The 24811-nt window shown below is 46.6% G+C and overlaps 1 protein-coding gene across 2 annotated transcripts in view; it reads right to left on the reverse strand.

Moving 5' to 3' along the window:
- Nucleotides 1-24811, reverse strand: part of KDM4B (lysine demethylase 4B) — a 95102-nt gene that overhangs the window by 64915 nt on the left and 5376 nt on the right. For both annotated transcript variants that reach the window (XM_051810467.1, XM_051810466.1), the window contains exons 2-5: nt 18006-18162; nt 14705-14880; nt 13127-13241; nt 10922-11115 (exon numbers count right to left, since the gene is read on the reverse strand). In XM_051810467.1, coding sequence (XP_051666427.1) covers nt 10922-11115; nt 13127-13241; nt 14705-14880; nt 18006-18146 — 626 coding nt within the window. In that variant the 5' untranslated portion in view covers nt 18147-18162. The remainder of the gene's footprint in view (nt 1-10921; nt 11116-13126; nt 13242-14704; nt 14881-18005; nt 18163-24811) is intronic.

Genomic DNA, 24811 nt, shown 5'->3' on the forward strand with positions numbered 1-24811 from the left:
AGTGCCTGCAGCTTTATCTTTAATGGATCATTTCACAGGACAACAGCCCATGGAATTCAGGCTCTTTAACCACCGGTGTCAACGATTTCAAATAATGACATTTTTATTGAAATACACACAGGGAGAAAGATAAACACAGAGGTTGGGGAGTATCAGCTCCAAAAGCCATAATAAGGAGTTAATAGGTAATGACAGGACAAGATTACAGCCCCAGAACACACCAGCTCAACCCGGGCCTTTGACAGCTCCAAAGAACACGAGCCCTGCACACAACTGGGCACATCCAACCCTCTGGGAACCAGCACTGGGAGAAAATCAGGGCAAAGCCTGCCCAGCAAAGCCTGGGCAGCACCAAACACACTCAGCACTCACCCCACAGGGCCCACCTCACTCCAGACAATCCCTTTTCCATGCACAGAACTTCCTAATTCTCCCCAGTGTGAAGAGACGGCAGCGATTTTGCTGCTGCCAGAACAGCAAGGTGAGAAACTTCTCTCCTTCCCTGCAGAAACTCCAGTTGCAATTGCAAACTCTCCCTTTGTTTTCCAGTTACAATATCTGGAGCAGAACTCTGGAGCTGGGATCAAATCCTTAGGGATTGACTGTTGCAAGATTAAGTCAAGCCCAACTCGTGCCAATCATCTACTTCTAAAAGACTCTTCAAACCCTCAAAGTTGCCATGAGCTAGAAATAGGATTAAAGAGCCATTAGTTTCAAGGAGTGACATTAGACAGGAGCTTTTCAAAATTCTGATTTTAAAGCAACATTAATTTCTAAGAGGCACAACTGAATTCCAAGATTTGCACAGAACTGAGCAATTTTCACAGCGATTCACCAACCCCAAACTCTGTGAATACAAAAAGAGATTATTTTTTTTTGTCCAGAACTCCAAATGCAATTTTTAAACACTATTTTAAAAGCAGAGCATTTCAGATGAACAACCATCTGCTCCTGGAAAGGCTCTCACTGTCCCAGTCCAGTCAGCTCCAAATGCCAGGCACAAAGCACAAAATTACAGCTCACATTGGAGTGACTCTCCTTCCACATGCAAAAATAAACCCACAGTCAGCCCCTGCCTGCAGTGAATGAGCAGCATGAAGGAGGCATTTTACTAAGAAAAGGTGTTTGGGGAAAAACATTATGAAGTCATTTATTCATTCAGTTTAGCCAAGAAGATAATTAGTATACAATTCAACAGAGATGAATGACTACAATATTCATCCCCTTGCCATCCCCTGTTATTTGTTTTGAAGAACCTGTTCACATCAGATTTATTTCCCTCAACTGGCAATCAGGTTATTAATTACTGGTTGCTTTTTGTAGTGGATACTGTAGAAAGGGGAAAGAAAAGCAAAGATTAGGCTTCAAAGACCTTGTATTCTAAAATAATAGCTCGTTTCAACTGCAGAAACAAGGAGAAAAAAGGGAACCAAGGGAGATCACAGATATTTGTGTCTTGTACCAAGTGACCTGTGTGAGCTGCCTCCTTCACCAGGCACAGCAACACCTATTCCTGAAAAAAAGATATGGATAATTGCCTAGAGCAGAACAAAAGAAATCTGCTCACCTGTAATGAAAGATATTTTTAGATTAGGAAACCCCAGGTGCTAGAGGTGCAATGCCTCCACACACACTCTTCTGGGTTTTTTTAAGGAGAAAAAAAAAACCAGCATTCCAAAGGTTTAATTCTCCTCATCCATCAACTGCACCGTTTCAAACTCCAACTGCTTTGAAGTGAGGGCCTGTGTTCTTGTCGACATCAAAGCCAGGGGTGTTGTAGCTGAGATTTGATGAAGATCACTGAGAAAGTTTGCAAAGTTTCCTTTATTTCTTCTGTTTGATCCCCTTGGTCTGGTTGATTGGGCAGTTAGAAGCAAAGTGGGTGCAAACCCAGCCTATTTATCACTGAGAACATTAAAGAGTTAACAACTGCATGGCTCTCAGACAACATGAGTGCTATTTAAGTGCTGTCATTACCACAGGCTTCTCTTATTTTAAACCACACTTGTGCTGCACTTGCCATCACCCGACCACAATTTTCTCTGCTGAGCAGAGGGGAAAAAAAAAAAAATCCCCGCTGATTTTTGCCAGTTTAACAAAATGTGAATAAAGACAAAGCTCTGCAGCACCACTCCTGGTGCCTCCTGGCCTTCCCAAAATGTGCAAGCTCATTCTCCCCCAGGGCCCAAGTCAGATCAGGCTCAAAGAGGGGGATGGAGCAGGGAAGAATCACAGAAGGATAGAATCACAGGATCAGCTGGGTTGGAAGGGACCTCTAAGATCATCAATCCAAGCCTTGATCCAACCCCACTGTGGTTCCCAGCCCATGGCACTGATGCCACATCCAGTCTCAGCTTAAAAACCTCCAGGGATGGAGAATCCACCCCTTCCCTGGGCAGCCCATTCCAATGGCTGAGCACCCTCTCTGCAAAGAAATTCTTCCTGATATCCAACCTAAACCTCCCCTGGCACAGCTTCAGACACAGCCCTCTTGTCTTGCTGATGGTTGGCTGGGAAAAGAGACCAACTCCCACCTGGCTACAACCTCCCAGGTCACCATTTCCACCTCCAAAACCAAGGATGTGATCCCAGATCACCATCTCCACCTTCAAAACCAAGGATGTGATCCCAGGGCACCATCTCATCTTCCCAGATCATTATGGAAGGTGCAAAGAGGAACCACAGATGGGAAGGGGCTCCTCTTTGCTGAGTTTGCAAGTCTCAAAACTGAACCCCAACCTCAAAAATTTATAATTTCAACAAACTAAACAGGCTCAGTAAAGATGGACAGAAAATGCACAGACTGAACACTAAAATGGCAGAGAAGTCCACACTGATTACACGCCTTTTGCAGTGGATTTAGATGGGAATAAAAACCCAGGAGGACTCTGGAGGGGAAGCACAAACAGCACAGAGCTGAGTGGAAGGGGGTCTGAGCAGCTGAGGTCATTTCATCTGGGCTCTTCCAGAGTTGATTCCATCAGTCCCAGAGCCTGGCTTGCTCTTCCTGGCATTTTCTCTCACAGGCAACACAAGTCCTGCCTCCCCAAAATGCTGTGCCTCCTCTCCAGCAGAAAAATGGCCTTTTAATAATCTACAAGAGCCTAATAAAACCCCTAAGTCTATTAAAAAGAAAAATCTCCATTTATTCCAATGGCAGCACCTGACTGGGAAGACAATCCACGTCCCCAAGTCAGAGTTCATTCAGGTGTGGACAACAAGCTGATCCCAGGATTTTTTAAAGCCAACCACCAGTAGCACTGTCCCCTTCCTGGTGGGATTTCCCTCCTCCTTCCCCCACATTCCCACCCCCAGGATGAAGGGGCTGGGCTGGATCTCAGCAGCAGAGTGTGGTTTGTATTGATTAACTAATGACTGCAGTGCATGAAGCTTGCAAGGCTTTATTAATAACTCCCTGCTCTCAGTTATCAGGGAATTACAGGGGGATGCAATTCTGCATCTCAATATATCCCTCCTTCCATGGATCTCCCAGCAAATCAACATGCACATGGATTCTCAGTGCAGAAAGCCCCTTCCAAAGCAGCTTTCACCTCTGTTTTGGAAGAGATGGGAGAGTGAAAAGCTCTCCTGCCTGGCCATCCTTTATCTCCCTTTCCTTTTATTCCTTTTAATGAATATCACCCACTGTTCCTTCCTCTCTCCCTTTTATCAACAGAAAAGGGTCTGGCTTTGCCAAATCTGCCTGAGAGCAAATGGTGTTGCAGTTAATCCATAAATCAACCATCACCATAAATTCTGCTCTTTCTCCATCCAAAACTGCAGAGCTGTAAAACAGATTACAGGGGATAGCAGAGGCAGGAAGGGGATTTGTGAGCTGTGAGGAGCCCACCATGGCCAAATGACCTTCCCTGCCCCTCCTTTCCCCCCACTCCACCCAACAAGCCCATAAATCTCTGCTGGCAGGACCAGAACAGACAAACAGCCAGTGTGGACAGTGTCTGAGAGCAAGGCAACCCCACACACCTCACATGGAAGGGATAGAGGGAGGAAAGGCTGCAGAACCTTCTCCTGAACTCCACAACCCCAAGACATGGGAAAAGTGAAACTCTGAAAAATAAAAGTTCTCAGTATGGAGCATCAGCTCCCTCAGGGCAAAACTCAGCTGGGGATTCCAGCTAATCCAGCCTGAAGAAATTTGGGATCTCCAGGGTGCCAGGGTTAGTGGGATCCCAATAACCAGCACTTACAGTCACATTTGATCCATTCAGTGATTCCACCCCCTGGGCAATGCCCTCCCAAGGAACTGGGATGGTTAGGAGGCAATAAATGATGCAAGGGACAAGTGCCCTTCCCCCCTGCTGCCACACAATTGGGTATCAAACATTAAACCAGCTGCTTTAAATGAGATTACACCGAGCTCACGAGGAGCTGCAACACATGGGAGGGTGTGTTAAAGCCCAGAACATCACCCAGAGGAAATGGGGATGAGGGCCCAGCATCCTGCCTGGAAAATGGAGAGGGAGAAGCTGGAAGAGTTAAGCTCCATGACTGTATTAGGTCATTTTCTTTCTCCAAGAGAGTTTTCCAGGGATTAACGTGTTCTGTCCTGGGGGGGAAAGGGAGGACAAGAGTTTTGCTCAGGGAAAACTGCAGCTGTTTAAAACAACAGTGAGAAATAAAATCAGAGTGAGATCCTCAGCACCTCAGAGCTGCAGCTGCTTCCCAAGATGCTTTTAGCCAAGGACAGAGAGGGCTCCTTGGACAATCCCCTCCCAAGGGAACAACCATGTCCTGCTTTAAATCTCCTCATCACACCTCTGTCAGAAGATGGGAGGATTCCCTGGTACTGGTGGCACCAGTAACAGACACAACAAATGTTATTAAACTGTAAATGTTACAAGGAAGTCATGGAATTCCAGAATGGTTTGGGTTGGAAGGGACCTTAAAGCCTACCCAGTTCCACCCCCTGCCACGGGCAGGGACACCTCCCACTAGCCCAGCTTGCTCCAACCTGGCCTTGGACACTTCCAGGGATGGAGCAGCCACAACATCTTTGGACAAGTCTTCCCATGGCCCTGTCCTCCTTCACTGCTAAAGACAGACCCACCCCACACTGCTCACCTGGAGGGAAGAAAGGAGAAATTCTAAAATACTTTAACCAACAAAGTTCTGGGGTAACTCTCTGCACCTTCAGGTTTGCAGGCTTCCACAAGGCAGAGTTCCACTGTAATTGTATCTGCGACCAGTGCTTCCAACTAATCATATTATTTTAAAGTTCCTTTGGTAATTTGTCCTTAATTCCACATAAACTGCTGCTCTGGCATAAAGTGTACTTTGTGATATCAAAGTCAAACAGATTAGGCATGATCCACTTCCAGAGAGGGAGTGTTTTGGAGAGGAGACGATCTAACTTAAGAGCTAAAGCTGGCTCCCTGTTTTAATTAAAGGGGATTAAACATCCATCATGATAAGGAAAAAGGGACATTTTATAAAAATCAATTACCTTCCTCAGTGTCAGCCTGGTTTAACACCTGCAGCTTCTGAGACAAAGAACAGTGTAACAACCCACCAGTACTTGGAGATAAATTAAATACTGTTGCTGTACAGCAAGATCAGTCACAAAATAGCCAAGAAAAACAACTTTATTACCCAGTCAGGTGTTACACTGTTGACAAAACAAGACCTTGCACTTCTAAAGTGTAACATCAAATTCACAATATTGAGATTTAAAGCTTCCTCCAGCTCTTCCCCACCCTGGGAAGCCTCCAGGTAGGGATCTTTATCAAGAGGAAACGAAGCGATGTGGAGCATCTCAGCATTTAAAAATATGCTTTTGGAGTTGCAAGGGCTGAGCCACACAAGTTCCTCAAATAAAATGCCATAATAACCATGAAGAATGAGGCCTGGCATTCAGTTTTGTTGCTTCTGTCATTATAAAAATGAGTTTCCACTTGACAATATGCTCAATTTTAGCTCTCAGCATAGGAACGCACGAGGTGATTACACATAATATGTATAATTGATACAGCAAAAATTCCCACCAGCAGAGGTTTAATGCAGGGCTGCAAAATGAAAGATATTTCAGGTTTTTTTCAAAAGTTGGAGACCATGAAAGGGTCGTAATTAAATTCCTAATGGGAGAGGGACATTTTATTGTAATTTGAGGGAGAAAAAGCAAGTCAGAGGCTCGCTCTGGCAGCTGCCTGAGGGGCTTCACACGAGGTTACACAACAGCTCCCAGCTCCTGGGGGGTCTGATGGGAAGTGCCCACACCTTCCATAATATCTCCTCAGCCTGTCAGAGCGATTTTCCAGTTGAAAACAACAGCAGTGTGAGCACAATGTGGAGCAGAGCATGTGCCTGGGAACGGCACATCAGGAGGGATCATCGTCTCTGGGAGGAGGTGAGTCCAACCCCAGGGGCAGGGCAGGTCCCTGCAGCACAACCAGGGCTGGAGACACACCAGTGCTCCTCCTTCTTGGTCCAGCACAACAGAATTTAAGAACTAAAGGCATTGCAATCTAAATTATTTAATGAGAAGCAGGAAAAGAGTTTGTCTTCCATTACCCCTTTCCTCTCCCTCGTGGCTGGGTGACCCTTTGCTGCTCGACTGCTTCACTTTTGCTGAATAATTTCTGAAGCTGCATCCCAGGGACACAACCCTGTGCAGACACCCCTGACTGCTGCAGCCTGTCCTGGCTCTGCTGCTGGAAAGGAACAGCACCAGGAGTGTTGGCAGCAGCACTTCTCTGCAGTGACAGAGACACACATTAATCAAGGAGCTGCACGACCCAGCAGATGCTCATTAGGTCGCAGAAAGAAGCCACTTTGAGTTGTTGAGCCACAGACATTTATTTTACCTGCAATCCCAACAGGCCCCAAAGCACCTGTTTTGTAAGAGGGAACATTGCACAGACAGGAATGAAAGGCACAAAACACTCAGTAAGAATCCTCCCTGACCCAGGAGACAGATTCTTTGTCACCAAGGTGTCAAAGTTGTCCCAAATACCACCCAGAGCTCCATGAGAAGGTCCTTCAGCTCCTGCCCAGCATCTCTCCTGGTCAGGGGGGACTGAGGGAGCTGGGCCTGGTTAGTTTGGAGAAGACTGAGAGGGGATCTTATCAATCTGTATAAATATCTCCAAGGAGTGTCCATAGGATTGTGCCAAACTCCTTCCAGTGGTGCCCACTGCCAGGACAAGGAGCAATGAATGGCCAGAAACTAAAACACAAGAAGTTCCACCTCAACATGAGCAAGAACCTCTTTCCATGGAGGTGGCAGAGCCCTGGAACAGCTGCCAAGGGAGGGTGTGGAGTCTCCCTCTCTGGTGACATTCCAAACCCACCTGGACACATTCCTGTGCCACCTGCTCTGGGTAGGTGGGATTGGACTGAATCATCTCCAGGGGTCCCTTCTAACCCTAAAAATTCTTGGATTCTGTGAAATAATAGAGATTTTTTTGTAGAACCCACTTGAATGAGGTCTGGGAGGGAACCTCAAGGAGCCCAACTCCTTTCTCCCCTTCCCCTTGGAAGGAGACAGGGCTGGTGGCTCCTCAGCCTTCCCACAGAGCTTCCCCTGCAGAGCTGGGCTGTGGGAGACAGCCTGGATGAGAGATAAAGATAATTTATGGGAGACACCAAGGGAGAGTTATGGTTTTTAACAGGCAGTTTTGAAGCAGAATACTACCAATATACAGAGTCCTTGGTTTCACTATATAAATATCTCTGACAGCCAAACAATAACTCTGCCTCTTATTTTAGAGCTCAGAACCCAAACTGGTAGACTTCCTAACTCTCCACACTCCTGCTGTTCCCTGAGGTGCTTCCAAGATGATCACTGTCAGAGTCACAGAGTCTATAAAAAGGATGAAGGAAGCTGGGAAATTTCCACAGAGGTGGTGCCAGCAAAACAGAGTGAACATCTGAGCCATCCTTGAGTAAAGCCAGGCTGCACCACTGGAATTCCAGCAGTGCAGTCCAAGAGCTCCCCCAGCTGAGCTCTGGGATGGCTGCAACCACTTCCAGAACACGGTGAGCTGCTCAGGTACCTGGAAAGTTCCAGATCTGTTCCAAGGGATATTCAGATTTACTTTTGGAAGCTTGTTCAGGGAAGAGCTTGAGAACTCATTAACAGGAGCTGTCACAGTGAAGAACAAGGAAGAAATGACTTGGGCAAGTGGCAAACTCTTGCCTTATGCTTAAGGGAACAGCAGGGAGGCCCTGCCAAACCAGCAGTGGCATCTTGTCACAGCCCATCTAGTTCTGTGTCACACACTGGCATTTATATAAGAAAAACTCCACTGAACGGGAAAACACTTTGCTCAGAACATGGTCTGTCCTCAAAATCCTCCTTTTCCCCCAGCTGGGGGAGGTTCAGAGAACCAGTGACTCCCAGAGAACTGCACAAACACAGAATCACTGCATAAAAATCCTCCTCTCCTTTTTAAACAGGGGGAAAAGTGCATTTAAAAACCAACAAACAAAGCAGGTGCAGAGCAAGTTCCTGCTTGGGTTTTTAAGCAGCGACACCTGAGCTCCCTGGTAAAAATTTCAAGCAGATTTTATGATTTCTCTTCTCTACTCCCACTCTAAGCAGCAGTGACTGAACTCCTCAACTCCTCTCAGGGGGATTTTAGCTGTTCCCCAGCTTCTCCCCAAAATTCTCAGTAGATCAGACAAAAATAAGAGCTCCCAAGAACTTCTGAAATCTGGTACTTGCCAGATGCAATTTTGCATCTTATAACTTCCAATTCTTTCTGATTTTTAACCTCTTCACCCAAACATGCCACACAAAGGTGCTTTGAGTTTTACTCTTGGGAGGTTTGTTTTGTTTCTCTGTACAATCCCTATTTCCCACAGAAACAAGAGCAAATATAAAGATATGGCAGGAAGTTGGAACTTGATGATCCTTATGGGCCTTTCCAACCCAAACCATTCTGGGATTCTATGAAAAAACACTGTTTAGTAAAGATGAGGCAACAGCTTCATGCAAAGAGTTTCTCATCCTTATGATATGATATCATATCACATCCTTATGATATCCACATATCAGAGCTACAATACTCCAAAAAAACCACTAAACATTAAAAAACTGCCATCAAACCCAAGGGGAAAAAAGGAAAACAACAAAAACCACCAAAAAAAAAAAAAAAACCAAAACAAAAAAAAAAAAACAACCAACCAGCATGAAGTGCAAGAAGAAAAGCAGTTTAAATGAGGCTACAAATACTTCGTGTATACTCCATTTAGCAGCTGTTCTTTTAAGTTTTACTCACACTGTGGGTTTGCAGAACAGCCAGTGATTTCCTGCTGCTTTTCCAGCTTCTCTTTTAAGGGTGAATTTGCTCTTATTTCTACTTTTGGAAAGTGTTAACCCTCCATTCCAGGCAGCACACAGGGTGAGTCAGAGCCCATTAACACCCAGGGGTGGAAGGAGCAGAGAGAGGGAACAGGAGGGAACAACCCAAGCCAGAGCTCGGCTCAGCTGCTCCCACAGCTCCTGGAATAAGCAGGGCTGGGTGGGGACACCAGGGGAGGGAGCACCAGGCTGGAGGTGACACTGTGGGATGTGGTGGGAGGGGATGAGGAGCTTCCCGTGGGCTGCGGCACCACCTGGTGGAGATGGGAACCGGGAAAAGGGGCTGGAACGGGGTGATTCCGGAGGAAAAACTGACAGGATCTAAACCCAGAGAATCCTGGAATATGCTGAGCTGGGAGAGTCCTCCAAGGATCACCAGCCCAACTCCTGGCCTTGCGCAGACACCCCAACAATTCCCCCCGTCCCTGAAAGCGTTGTCCGAACACTCCCGGAGCTCGGGCAGGTTTGGGGCTGAAACTTTGGTGTCCCCTCCGAGGGAAGAACCTTTTCCTGAGAGCATTTCACACCCCATTTACAATCCAGAAATCCTTTCCTTCAACTCGGGCTTGTTTAACAGAGGCACCACAAGAGATCCTGAAAAAACCCACCTGAAGGAGGGAGACGAAGGATCGGGAATGTCGGGAAACATCTCCCGACGTGTCGGAAGGAGTTTTAAAATCCACATTAATGCTACAGCAGATTCAGCCCCTCCTTCCACCCCCTTTCCAGGGCTGGAAAAGAGCATTAGAGCCATTCATTAAAGCCTCCTGGTTCCTGAGGGCTTTTATGAGCCCACAGGCACCAACATTCCCGGAGATATTCGGTGTCACCAGGGACTCATCGGGCTGAGGGATGGGATCTCACCTGCCACTGCCAGGGCACAGTGACAGCAGCTCCACTCTGACATTTAAGCTCTAATTTGCAGGCAAATGTCAATATTTATTAGTCACACCAAGATCTTCAGCAAAGTCTCTGTGGTTATACTTTTAAACTGCTCGAAAAAGAAGGATATTGGCTCCTGGGAACTTATTCCAGACTTCTCTACGTTCTTAATTTCACCCTTAACTATTGATTACTTTTGTGGAAAGTTATTTTCAACCAGCCTGTGCACCAACAGTGTTAAAAGATGCTTGCAACCGTGCCAAAAATTGACTATGGAAAAATAACCCTTGGCCCTAGTTTGTCCCTGGAGCTGTAAACATATTTATGGATTTAAATAATGGAAATTTTAAAGCAACAGATGTTTCCTGCCTACAGCACAGTGCAAGAACAACAGACTTTCACTATGACAGTGCATCTGAAGCATCCACACACTCCCATCACCACTTGCTCTGCTGTGCATTAGTTTGCAGAAATCCCCCAAGTGTTGAAATCTGGTTTTAATCATGATGTCAACAAGTCTCCCTAAAAGTCAGGAATCAGGCCCTCTGAGCAAGGCAGTATGAAAGAAAGGAAGTCAAACTGCTTTTAAATGCAGAGGAGGAGAGTAGAGAAAAAAAAAAAGGGAATGGAGAGGTTATGAATCTGATGGAATTTGGCAGACCTGGAGAAAAGGATTTTTCAGGGCTCTCCAAGCAGAGGGCAACAGCCCTCACTTACCAGGATTTTGGCTCCCCAAAATGCAAGTAGTTGATGCTGTAGAGATCCATGTCCTCTGTGTGCCAAGCAAAAGTTGTCTTCCACATCCCAAAGTAGAGGTAGGGAGTGTTGACACCCTCTATGATAATGCCACACTCGTGTTCCACCATGTCCAGGAGGGTGTTCAGGTTGCCAATGTTCCATTCATCCACGTCCTGGAATTCAGAAGAAATGTTTGGGACTTCTCAGGAAGAATCCCAGCCCACAGCTTCCTTTCAATGCCTTAAAATGCTGGATATAAGGGTGTTATCACCTGCATTCACTGAATTCCACCTGCTTCCAGAAAGCTTTATTTCATGTCCAGCACTGACCACAAGCAGGAAGGATCACCAGCCCCTCACTAAAGTGTTCTTTGAAGAGGCATTTGCACTATAAAATACCCCACTAATTAATTAACTATTCTGTGAATAAACACAAGATAAACTCATGGTAAAACACATTTCTCCCAAAGACACTCCAGGCAGTTTTTCTCCACCTGATGAACTTCATAATGTGACCTTAATGTGGCCAAAGAGGCAAAATCTTCCCCCTCAGCTGAGTGTTTCAGGGAAAGAACAGGGATGACAGTCCTGGTTTTATCAATAAGACAAAAAAAGCAGCAGGTAGTTCTAAATCTGACACTTGCTTTTCTCTGCTTCAACATGAATTTGAGAATTTGAATTTGTACCATTAACTGGAGCAAATCTCAAACCTGAAGACTGATACAATGTCCAAAAGGAAACTCAGAGCCTCCTTCACACCCTTTTTTCCAAGTGCCCTTGATTTGTGAGGAAGAAACTGAGAGGGATGGGAGCATTCCCTGCTCCAGGATGCTGCTTCTGGAGCAGCAGGACACTGAAACTCAGTCTTGAAACTTTCCAAATCCTTTTCTCAGGCTGCTCAGTCTTGAAACTTTCCAAATCAGCCTGAAAAAAACCCAAACCAGGGGCAGGGAGGAAAGGGCTGAAGGAGGGAAGTGGCTGAAAAGTGAGATGATGCAGAGGGAGAAGGACTTTCAGGGACTCTCCCACCTCAATTCTTGCAGCCATGGCAGCAGTTTGAGACCAGGAAATGATCTTTAGGTGTGATTGGTAATTCAAATTTAATTTCTGCTCATATACAAGGAAACCCAATGTATATGGAGTTCAGTGCAGGAGCTACTTTTCCTAAAGAAGGAGTGTCTCATTATGTCACCTGCCCTGATCACACCAGGGAAGGAACATAGATATTAAAAAACATTATAATTTTATATTGTAATTTATATAATTTACATTCTTTATATTATATAGTCTATCTACTTTATAGTGTAATTCTAATCCTATATTATAATAGAATGAGATACTCTCATCCAAGCACCAAATCCTAGGGATACCTGTGATGTCCATGGCTCTGAAGGCCTCAGATACCTCTGCTTATTCCAATTAATTCCATATTAAACCCCACTGATAATAAAAAGACACTTTTACATTAACACTTCCACACTCAGACAATCAGAAAACACTCCAAAAAAGAGCCACTTTCCACTCCAAAGAAAACTACAGAGGAGAGATTTAAATTATCTGCCTAAACAGGGAAAGAAGAGAAGAACCTTTATCATCTCCAGCAGAAGAGACCACGGCAGAATTACTTTAAGCAGAGGATGAAATTTCACCAAGGAAAAGCTTAAACCATTTGAATTGTGAAATAATTCAGTGTGCAGGTGCATTGTGTCCTAATGGAGCTGCTCACAAAGAAAAAATCCAAATGCAAATAATTTCAAATCCAAACACAAATAATTTGTGTTAAGAATCAAAAAAAACCTATTTTTGATGAAGCACCAATTCCTTGAAATGCTGGGGTTTTTTCTGGCTCTCTAAGGAGCTTCAGCAGAAATCTCTGGTTTATTTATTCCCTTAAAAAAAGAAACAAAACCCAAGCTATCCATAATTTTTGGCCATCCACTTCATAAGAACTTGTTTAAATCATATTTTTCTACTAAAACTAAGCTTTTCCCAGCTTCCTTTATGCCACCATTATCCTGAACCTCTGAAGAAGGTGGAAAGTTTAGTCTCAGTTTTGTAACGAGGGAAAAAACAATAATAAAGGTATTATTTTTTTAAGGGCAGCTCAATCAAAGAAATTATTAACTAATGAGAAAAGAGCAATCAAGAAGTTATAGAAGGAATAAAAGAGGAGCATTTCACTTACTGCATCGTACAGGGAGCCACTGATGTCAGCCCCATAAATTGGAGAGACAAAGGTGAGATTCTTCCAGTACTTGCGCTCCAAGTCCTCGAAATCCTGGTGTCGAGGAGTGCAGTACCTGGGAGGGACACGGAGGAGATGGGATGTGAGAGATCCTAAGGAATATTCCCACAGAAAAACCCCTAGGAAGCAGCAGGGGGGTCAGAGCAGGAGCTGCTCAAGGTGCATTTCAGTTTTGGTTCCTATCATTTGCTGCCTTTCCAACCTTTCCACCAGACCCCTCAGGGACGGGAAGCACCAGATCCCCATCCCAAGGAAATGTGGGATGAAGTTGTTTCATGGGGAGCTGAAGGCAGGGGAAGCACTCAGGGATCAGAAAAACTTCAAAGCTTCCATTACCATGGAATGGTTTGGGTTGGAAGAGACCTTAAAGCTCATCCAGTGCCACCCCCTGCCATGGGCAGGGACACCTCCCACTGTGCCAAGTTGCTCCAACCTGACCTTGGACATTTCCAGGGATGGGGCAGCCACAGCTGCTCTGGGCAACCTGTGCCAGGGCCTCACCACCCTCACAGGGAGGAATTTCTTCCTGATCTCCAATCCAAACCTCCCCTCCTTCATCTTAAAGCCATAACTGCCCAATGTCAGTATTGATTAAAACCCAGGGTACTCCAGACCTCTGGAAAAGTGACTCTGGAAACAGGATGGAACTGCAGTTTGCACCAGCTGGCTCATCCCAGCTGACTGAAGTGCTCTGCAGGGTCCCCAGGCTCTCAGGAGAGACTCGTGTCACCCATGTGAGCTCAGGAGACACTCAGGTCACCAATATCAGCTCAGGAGACACTCGTGTCACCCATGTGAGCTCAGGAGACACTCATGTCACCAGTGTGTGCTCAGGAGACACTCATGTCACCAGTGTGTGCTCAGGAGACACTCCTGTCACCAATGTGAGCTCAGGAGACATTTGTGTCACCAGTGTGAGCTCAGGAGACAGACACTCCTGTCACCAATGTGTGCTCAGGAGACATTTGTGTCACCAATGTGTGCTCAGGAGACACTCCTGTCACCAATGTGAGCTCAGGAGACACTCATGTCACCACTATCAGCTCAGGAGACACTCCTGTCACCAATGTGAGCTCAGGAGACACTCATGTCACCACTATCAGCTCAGGAGACACTCATGTCACCAATGTGTGCTCAGGAGACACTCGTGTCACCAATATCAGCTCAGACACTCCAAGATATTTGTATTTCTACCTCAGCAATGGAACACATTTTCCAGAACTACCATTAATACACCAAGAGCTCCTTTTTCAGTCCCAAGCCACTGTTTTCAGGAAGATTCTCAGGCAAATCCTTGAAGAATTCTTCTACACCAACTCCCAGAAAAAGCTCTGAGACGCACCAAACCCCGGCAATGCACAAACTTTTTTGAGCCTCTGGGTGTAAGCTTTGAAGAAAAAGCACTTTCCTCCCAAACACTTCAAACTTCACAAGGCTGCATTTCCCTTTGCAGAAGAAAAGCTTTCCCTACAACTCCCCCCTGCCCAGTTCTGAGCACACCCCTGGACAGCACCGTACTTCTCGCTGTTGGCCAGGCGCCGATACTCCCCCACGGTCATGGGCTTCTTCTGGATGTTGTACTGGGTGAACAACCCTGACTGGCCAGTGACCACCTGCTGGATGGGAGCTGGGATCACCATGTCATCGATGTCGTCGTAGGTTCTCCGGGGCTTCCACTCCTTGGGAGGAATCACCTGGAATTGGGGGGGAGAAAAGGGAGGAATGACACTTGTTGTTCATGACGGGCAAAAGGCAACTGCTGAGGGAAGGGCTGGTGAAGGGAAGGGATCTCATCCCAGTGCTGCAGGGCTTGGATAACAGGACACCTGCTGGGCTGACAGAGCTGCAGGGGGGCTCACAGCCCACCCAGAGCAGTCACAGAATCAGAATCAGCTGGGTTGGAAGGGACCTCTGAGATCATCAAGTCCAAGCCTTGATCCAACCCCGCTGTGGTTCCCAGCCCATGGCACTGATGCCACATCCAGTCTCTTCTTAAAAACCTCCAGGGACGGAGAATCCACCCCTTCCCTGGGCAGCCCATTCCAATGGCTGAGCACCCTCTCTGCAAAGAAATTCTTCCTGATATCCAACCTAACCCTCCCCTGGCACAGCTTCAGACCCAGCCCTCTTGTCTTGCTGATGGTTGCCTGGGAAAAGAGACCAACCCCCCCTGGCTCTCCCTCCTGTCAGGGAGTTGCAGAGAGTGAGGAGGTCTCCCCTGAGCCTCCTCTTCTCCAGGCTGAGCCCCCCCAGCTCCCTCAGCCTCTCCTCACAGCACTTGTGCTCCAGTCCCTTCCCCAGCCTCGTTGCTCTCCTCTGGACCTGCTCCAGCCCCTCCATGTCCTTCCTGAGCTGAGGGCCCAGAACTGGACACAGCACTCCAGGGGTGGCCTCACCAGTGCTGAGTCCAGGCCCACACAGAATGGCCAGTGCTGATGGAAGACACAGAGTCATTCCAAGGAAATGTGCTGCATGCCAGAGGGACTGCACACACCTTCCCTCTCTCCCCTGCCATCCCACAAAGCTGCACAGACTCCTGAGCAGCAGCTTTATCACCATGTGGCATTTCTGCAAGTCCATAACCTTTTATAGTGGCCTGAACAACCATTCCAGCAGAAGATCACTGACATTTGGGGTTTCTTGAGGCTGTGAGGAGGTTTTTTGTTTCATTTGTTTGGGGTTTTTTTAACTAGAAAGGCTCAAAGGACCTGAGGGAATGGTTGGAGCTGTGCCAGGGGGGTTGGGATGGATCTCAGGGAAAGGTTCTTTCCCCAGAGGGTGGTGGGCACTGCCCAGGCTCCCCAGGGCAGTGGGCACAGCCCCAAGGCTGCCAGAGCTCCAGGAGGGTTTGGACAATGCTCTGAGGGACAGGGTGGGATTGTTGGGGTGTCCCGATGATCCTTGTGGGTCCCTTCCCACTCAGGATATTCCAGGATTCTACAAAAATCCTGTTGCGCTACTGCTGTTGACATTTCTGTATTTGTATGTGACAAATCAAGCCCCAACTCCTTAATTTAAGAGGGGTAAGAGGTGGAGAAGAACAAAAGAAAACCAGGGGGAACATGCCCAGAACTGTTCCCTCAGTTCTTGGAGGCTGCACAGAAAAACTGCTGCTAAGCAGGGCTGAATGTGGAAGAAAAAGCTGTAATTTTAAACCAAAGAGCTGCTACCAATCCCAGGCTCAAGAGCAGAGAACCATCAGCAGGATGAAAAAGTACAATATTTGCAATCTAATTGGAATTAAGGATTGACCAAAACAAAGTTGCAAAAACTGGAGGCCAAGTTGCAGGCTATGGTTCCTCCAGGGTGGGATGAGCTCAGCTTCCCTTTACAAGGCTCTGAGCTGCAGTTACAAGAGGGACAAGAATGAAAAGCTCAGACTAATCCTAAAAGTCAAGTGATTTCTTTACAACATCTGGAATTCACCAACAACCCTTATTACAATAATCTCCCTGGCAGACTCCTGGTAGGTAATTGCTTGTACACTTGAGTGGACAAGGAAACATTTCCTGGGAGCTCTTCATCAAGAGCCAGCTCTCTTTAGAACCGTAATCAACCCGGTAAGTGACCTATGTTTTAGAAGAAATAAGAATTATTTCATGCCTAACAGCTTTATTTCTCCTCTGTGCTTTATTAAGCCCTGCTAAATACCACACCTAACAGCTCCTTGTCAGGACAAATGATCCCAACAGCCCTGTGGTGACAGGGCCACAGAAATACTCCCTCTAGTCACTTAGTCCTGGGTTTTTCCAAGCAGTTGTACTGGAATTTAGAAGCTTCACATGAAAAGTTCTCACAGTGTTTCTTGACTTTGAGTGTAAAGATAAGGGTGGGAAGGAACTTGTTCCAGGGCCTCACCACCCTCACATGCAAGAATTGCTCCCCAATATCCCACCTAACCCTCCCCTCTGGCAGTGGGAAGCCATTCCTGGCACTACAGAGATATCCAAACCTGAGATCCCTCCTTATCCCACACTCAGGGGGAGTTGCAAACCTCACACCTGCAGCCCTTGAGGATCATGGCCACCACAATGTGTGTCCTCAGCAAAAGAATCAGGCCATAGAAACACCCTCAGCCCATGTCTGAAAGGGGTAGGGATATCCTTGCCTTCCATTTAGGGATCAGGGAAAGACATCCTGCAAGTTGACACGTTATAGGACTGAAGGGAATGGCTGGAGCTGTGCCAGGGGGGTTGGGATGGATCTCAGGGAAAGGTTCTTCCTCCCCAGAGGGTGGTTGGGCACTGCCCAGGCTCCCCAGGGCAGTGGGCACGGCCCCAAGGCTGCCAGAGCTCCAGGAGGGTTTGGATGATCCTCCGAGGGATTGTTGGGGTGTCCTGATGATCCCTGGGGGTCCTTTCCCACTCAGGATATTCCAGGATCCTACAGAAATCCTGCTGCATTGTTGCTGTGGATGTTTCTGTGTTTGTAGGGGACAAATTAACCCCAACTCCTTAAATAAAGAGGGGCAGGGAGTGGAGAAGAACAAAAGCAAACCCTGGGGAACATGTCCAGAACTCTTGGACAACTCTCTGAGGGACAGGGGGGGATTGTTGGGGTGTCCTGGGCAGGGCCTGGAGTTTGGCTGATGATCCTTGGGGGTCTCTTCCAGCTCAGAGTGTTCCATGACTCTGCTGGAACTCCTCTGCCTCTCCTCTCTCCACAACTGAAGCAGAGATTCCAAGAACAAATTCCCAAAGCACGACAAGAAATCCAACTGCTGCCGAGCAAGAGAACTTCCCACCCCCCCCAACATCAACCAGAGCTTCGGGAAGGCACCTCCAGGCAGCTCCCAACTCCCTGAGCTGGGACAACTCACCTTGGCCAGCCCTGCCCGGTGAGCTCCTTGGGATTCCATGTGGGCGATGTACTTCCCAAAATCCCGGAATTCCTCCAGGCTGGGACGGAAGGTCATGATCTTACAGCCAGGGTTCTGCGGGCTCGGGTTTTCCGACCCCATATTTCCAGTGGGGCAGCTGAGGAGGGGAAAACAGCAAGGGAGAGGGGAAGAAGAGGGGAAAGAAACAAAAATATCGGTTAAAAAATGTCGGGTTTAATGAATTTCACAGACAAGATGGGGAGATTTGACAGTTTTTCTCCCCTCTGTTCCCCCAAGAGGATATTTGTAAGTGGGGATATGAAGAGGTTCTGACCAAAAAATCCACTTAGTCAGGAAGTCCTGATACCAGGATCATCCCAGAGATTGGATATGGGCTAAATATGGACCATGGGCTTCACATCTGCCCCCCCTCATGGCACAAAGTGTGTCTCATCAGGATGGGGGTCACAAACCTTCTCAACACCTTCAGCATCTATTCAATGGGTAGAAGTTTTCCATCAAAATGCTCCATCCTGCTCAGTTTAGGTTCAAAACCAACAGTTTTCCCCCATGTTTGGTTTTTTTTCATGTGCTAGACAACATCAAAAATTCAAAAATTAGGGGTTTTTTTTTTAAAGGTAGCTTCATTATCCTTTGTATTTGCAATGTATATAGATAAAACAAAGTATCAGATAATTCTTTAAAGAAAGACTGATGCACAATTTCAAAACATCTTGCAATGTGAAAAGCTAAATTGCTCAATTTACTTCACAATTTCAAGGGGGAAAAAAAAAATCTCAAACAATTCAGGATGAAATCACAATTTTTAAAATGGATGGGGTGTTTTTAAGGTTATGCTGGAAATTTGTAAGAGAAAAAAATGTTTTTGTGGCATTTCAGCTGCAAACACAACTCTGAAAATATTCTCCATGTCAGAGAAGCAGCACAGCCAATATCCCAAACCCTCAGGAGGTGGCAGTGCTGGGCTGTGAAGGAATAAAAAGTGCAGCAACACTGTCAAAAGTGGCTTTTAAATCCAAGGAAAATACGTGTTTGGATTTAAATTGATTTCAAACTAGCCAAGCAGTATTCCAGATGCTACCAGAAGTACTCACTGTGTCAGGGAAAACAAAACAAAACAGGGAGAATAAAATAAAAATTAAAATTATCAGTCAAAACGCTGCTAAATCTGTGTTTTAATGGCTGGGTGTGGCAATGAACTCACTGCAGAGACAGCAAGTGCTCCCACCTTCTGGAATTAAACCCACTAATTTGGACAAATTCCACACCCAGGGCACCAAGGTTGCCTTTACCATTTTTAACTGGGTAAAACCATTTTTCATTTCAGAGGCAAACAAACAGTTTTGCCTTGAAATTTTAGAAACTCCAAACTTTTAGGATTCTTCAGAGGAACTTCTATGGAGATTTGTTTCCAAACAATGAGCTGCAAAGTCTTCAGCTCTTCCCCAGGGAGCCTTCAAAGGAATTTGATGTGTAAAATCGCAAGGCCCACTCCAGGATAAAATCCAACTGTAAATCCCAATATTGCACAATATCCCAGAGCAAAACAAATGGAGGGAGAAGAGGTACCATTTTCACCACAAGAGCTGCGTTTCCAAGGGAAATTGTTGCAGTTTTTAAACAAAAAAGCCCTTTAAGCAACCCCTCCACCCTCAGGGCGGCCCTGCCCGAGGAGATCCCCGGCCTTGGCACCCAGAACAAAAACTGCTCTTTCAGGGTCAGGATTTGGAGGGAAGCAGCTCCACAAATGTTTTGCAGGAACACAAGAAGGAAAAGAGTGTCTCCCAGCCCTGAGATGAAGCACAGGAGCCAGAGGTGCCCGAGGTTTCCTCTGGATCGCCCGGGAAAAACATCGTTCACCGGGAAAATCGGGCTGAAGGTTGGTGGGGAAGTGAGAAATCATCCCCAAACTTCCAGCCCAACACAATTCCCTGGGAATACTTCTGCTATTTTTAAGCTGGGCCTAGAAATGCCACCAAAGTTCAGGCAGCAGGACACGCCGGGAGGAGCTGCCTCAGGAAAGGAACTCGAATTCCGTCCTGAGGGGGATCCGTGCCAGCACCATCTGCTCCAGAGAGGCCTTCCCAGTATTTGCAGCTTTCCTCACACCCAGGGAGGGGAAAAAAAATAACCAAAGCCAGGTTTTATTCCTATCTTTTCCTCAAGATTGTCTCCAGGTTTAATCCCACCTTTTCTTCAAGGTTGTCTCCAGTAATTCCAATTTTTAGTCAATAAACTGGGAGCAAAGAGTCAAAATACATGCTACATCAAAAACTACTTCATGCAAAGCTTATTCAATTAATTAAAAGGTAAAACTACTTCAGGCAAAGCTTAATCAATTAATTAAAGGGTCTTTTGCCTCCATACAAGTGACATCACCCAGAACTCTGGAATTCTGCAGAGCAGAGGCAGCAAAACACAAAATTTTTCCATGTTTAATCCCACCTAAAGGACATTTTAACACCTACCCTAGATAATGTACGTTCATCTAATTAAACTAATTAAGGTACTAATACAAAATGGCCAAGGAGCTCATGGGAAGGGAGAATCAGTCCAAGTATCTCAGGGAGACACATCCAAAGCTGCTGCCTGTCTGACCGTCCCCCTCCAGCTCCAAGGAGCTGGGAACACCCAGGGAAAGCTCTGGGAGAAGGGAATTTCTTTCCCAGTTACTTCACACCGATGGATTTTGGATGAACAGTGGCAATATCTCCTGTCACCTCCTTCCCAGCTCCTGGTGTCCCACAGGCTGTGAGGCAGCGGGACAAGCCCAGGGCTGTCACAGCCCGGCCGAGCTGCTGCTTCCTTATGGAATTCTGAGGAGAGGGCCTCAATTAAGCAGTGCCCTAATGAGCTTCCCTCCCTCAGCATCACTGAGGGACGTTTCACAGCAAAATCTGCCTATTCTGAGCACACTGAAAGCCTCTTTCAGTGGCAGCTCTGCTGTGCTGAGGGTGAGGATGGGAACCAGCTCTTCTCTCGGCACTATCGATGCTGAAAAGGAGGATTCAGCAGAGTCTGAGCCCCCATTAGTTCTTGAAAAGAAGGGTGAAGGTATTTGGCTCAGCTGGGCTCACTCTGGGTCTTTGTGAGAGAGTAACAACCTGAAATATTATGGAAACCTTCTAATTTTCAACCATTGTGAGGAAACACTAAACTCATCTCCAGAGGGACGATCTCGGTGCACACAAAGAGCTGAGCTTTTAATTGCAATGACTTTTACAGGAGACTCTTCCCTCCAAAACTGAGCTGAGACACTACTGTGACTGAAACCCTGTACCTGTTGCCTGAAACCTTTGTATGGCAGAGAAAAAATTCAAGACACCCAGCCAAGATCAATGACTTGTGCTTGCTAAAGGACTTCCAGGACTGGGAATCCTTCCTCCAGGAAAAGGTTTGGGACTTTCAAGTAGTTCCCCACTGCTCCCCCACTATTGATCTGGGAGGAGCAGATAATGCCAACCCTTTTGAGCCAGGGGTGACTTTGATTGAAGTTGTGACTATTGGTGGGAACAAACCTGCCTTCAGGCACCAGCACTGGAGCCAAACCCTGTGCCCACCCCCAGGGCAACGCTCAGCCATCGATCCCGATGGGAACAGTGAAACCCAGCAGGATTGATCACCCAGGAGTCACTTTGTTTACTCAGGAACACCAGAAAACCATCTTTAATCTTGCTAAACACAGTTAATACCCTCACAGTTTCATGATAGACCAGAACACAGGAACCTGCAGAGCCCTTTGAAGGGCTAAAGGTAAAGTCCTGCCCAGGTGATGAACACCCTGTGTACAAGGGACAAACCCACCTCTGAACCACCTCCTGCCTCTCCAGAGCTGCAGTTTGCCACCACCAACCCCCCAAAAACTCCTCTCAGCTTTTTCCTAAAGGCCTTGAAGCCAAAACACAAAATGATGAAGGAAAATGCCCTCTGGAACGTGCACCCCTAGGAAAAAAGGAGAAAGCAGCAAAATCTGGGAAACAAAACCCTGGCGTGGAAGCTGCAGGTGGCAAAAATAACCTGGTGAGAGGAGGATGGACAGAGATTGTCAGAGAATCCCAGAATGGTTTGGGTTGGAACAGACCTCAGATCATCCAGTGCCACCCCCTACCATGGGCAGGGACACCTTCTGCTAGCCCAGGGTGCTCCAACCTGGCCTTGGACAACTCCAGGGATGGGGCAACCTGTGCCAGGGCCTCCCCACCCTCCCAGGGAAGAAGTTCTTCCACACATCACACCTCAGTTTCCCCACTGGATGCAGCGACCCAGGGGGGGTCTCATGAGAGCAGAGGAGAGGGGGAGAATCCCCTCCTTGGATCTGCTGGCCACTCTCCTCGGGATGCAGCCCAGGATTCCGTTGGCTTTCCGGGCTGGGAGCGCGCGCTGACGGCTCACGGGGACTTTCTGTCAACATTCCAAGAGGATTCCACGAGATTTCCCTCGGGTTGTGTTGGAAAAGGCTAAAAAGACACAGGGAAATATCCTCCCAAGTGCCCCCTGCAACTGCTGCCAGCTCAGAGCAGGACACACAGACGTGAGCCTGCACAGGGGGCAGGCACAGGGGGTGGCACTGGGGGTGGGCACAGGGGCTGGCACTGGTCTCCCACCCTGCTGAAGGAAACAGAACCCCAGCCTCCAAAATTTCACAGAATAAACAAAGCTCTGGCCAGGGTTTGAAGCAGGAGGAAATCTCCCAGCAGGACCCAGTTGGGCAGTGCCCGAGCTCCTGCCCGTGGCCATTTGTTCCTCTCCTGTGCCAAAGGGGATGATTTGTGGGCTCACTGTCCAAAATTCGCCAGGAGTGACTCTGGTTCCAGGGCTGGGCTTTGGAACAAGGCTGGGCTTCCAGGGGGTAGGACTTTTAGGACAATGGGGCAAAGCCACCAGCTCAAACCCCAGCCTGCAGATGTCAAACATCTGCCAGAGCTGGAGGAAAAGGCTTGGAGGGTTAAACTTTATTAGGAGGCACTTCCAACAAATCCTCCTGCTGCAACATCATCTCTCTCCCCCAAATTGGAGAGTTTGTCACTCCCTGGGTTAATTGGAGTTTGTCAAACTGGACTGAGGGTTCCTGGTGCTCTGAGTGGAACTGCCCTTTCCTCACACAACACTGAACCCACAAACTCTTCATCTAATCAGTGCAGACAACAAACAGCCCTGGGTGTGGAACACCACTGAAACTGCTCTGAAATGTAAGAAAATTGAGTTCCACAGCTCATTATGCTACAAGAGGACAGTGAATTATCCAGGAAACCATTGAAGGACAACACCAAACCAAGGCAGAAAGTGTAATAAGGCCCAGATATTGAAGAGGGAAAGAAAAAAACAGAGGAGAGATAATGAGAAGATCTAAATGAGGCCCATCTAAACAGCTCTGATAATTGAAGACATAAAGAAGATGTCGTTTTCAGCAAGAAGCACAAAAATCATTAATATGCAGCAAATTATTCATTTCAGTGCTGAAAGCAGAGCAGTTCATTCTTGGGGGAAGAAATTCTGAGTGCATTCCACTCCTCAGTGCAGAAAGCTACTGGTAGGAAAAGAATTTATAGTTTTAAGAGTGCAGAAAGATTGAGGAATGTCACATCTTAAACAAGGTTTTTAAATCATAAAAACAGAACCTTAAAACCTTCCTTGCCCTCCATAGAAATTTCCTAATAGAAAATACTGTAAAGGTACAAAATTAAACCACCAAAACACAGATTTGAAGCGTGGCTGGATTAACTTCTGACTCACTCAGTGCTTGAGGCACTTCCCCTGCAGCAAAGCAAAAACTCTTGTTCATTAAAAACAATTCTTTAAATTGACAAATATTAATGGAAACCTCGTGTGTTTATCTGAAGTGGCATTTTTTGCTGAATTAGGCTGGACCACAGAGGGCAGATTCCTCTATTTCCATCAACTTCCTTTCTCACTAAGCCAACAAATCACACCCCAATTCCCATCGATTCTCAGGGATCAGAAGCTGCTCAGCAGAACCAAAGGAAAACCTCTGCAAGACCTCAAGTCTATAAATAAAACAGGTAATTCTATATATCCCAGTTTCAGAGGAGGGTTATGTGGTGTAAGGATATCTGAGACAACTTTCCTTTCTTCCCCCTTTATTCCCAAGAATCAGATTCCAGCATTTAGACCCAAAAAAAGTGTCAATTTATAAGTTTGCAGTTCACTGTTGCTCAGGCCTGTTTCAAGCAACTGTACAATCACAGCAAGATTTTAAAGTAACACCTTTTCCCCCCTCCCCAAAAAAATACATTTATGTCCAATTTATTATTTTTAACCTCCAGATTGCTTCGAGCTTTGTATATCCTTCATAAAGGCCAAGTAAACATCACAGAGGAAATATTTGGGAAAGAGGAACAGACACAACATTCCCATCCAGGCACCCAGATAAACATCTACGGTGCTTGGGATTTGACAAATTGGAGCTATTTTCTAATAAATTTTACACCCCACGAGGCTCCTCCAGAATTCCAGATCCTCCTGTGCTTGAAACCAAGCAGCACATGCAGCTCATTAAAGGAAAATAAACTTTTCCCTCCCACCCCCCTCTTTGCTGTACAAGTGCACAGTCCCCCCTCCCAGGTTTCTTTTAACTGCAGCAAAATTATTTAGTCACAAACAGTATTTAAAAGCAAAAAAAAAAAAAATAGAAAAAAGTGGTTAGATTTGAGTGCAATAAATCTGTAAGGCATTAAACCAGTTTATTATGGCCTGAGGGGAGGCAGTTAACATGGAATGGTTATTTCTGACTAAATCCACAGCAGAACCTCAAAAACTCACGTTTT

The sequence above is a fragment of the Manacus candei genome, unplaced genomic scaffold (assembly GCF_025592945.1).
Source record: "Manacus candei isolate 608988 ecotype Guabito, Panama unplaced genomic scaffold, ASM2559294v1 h1tg000078l, whole genome shotgun sequence".
In the NCBI taxonomy this organism is placed as follows: domain Eukaryota; kingdom Metazoa; phylum Chordata; class Aves; order Passeriformes; family Pipridae; genus Manacus; species Manacus candei.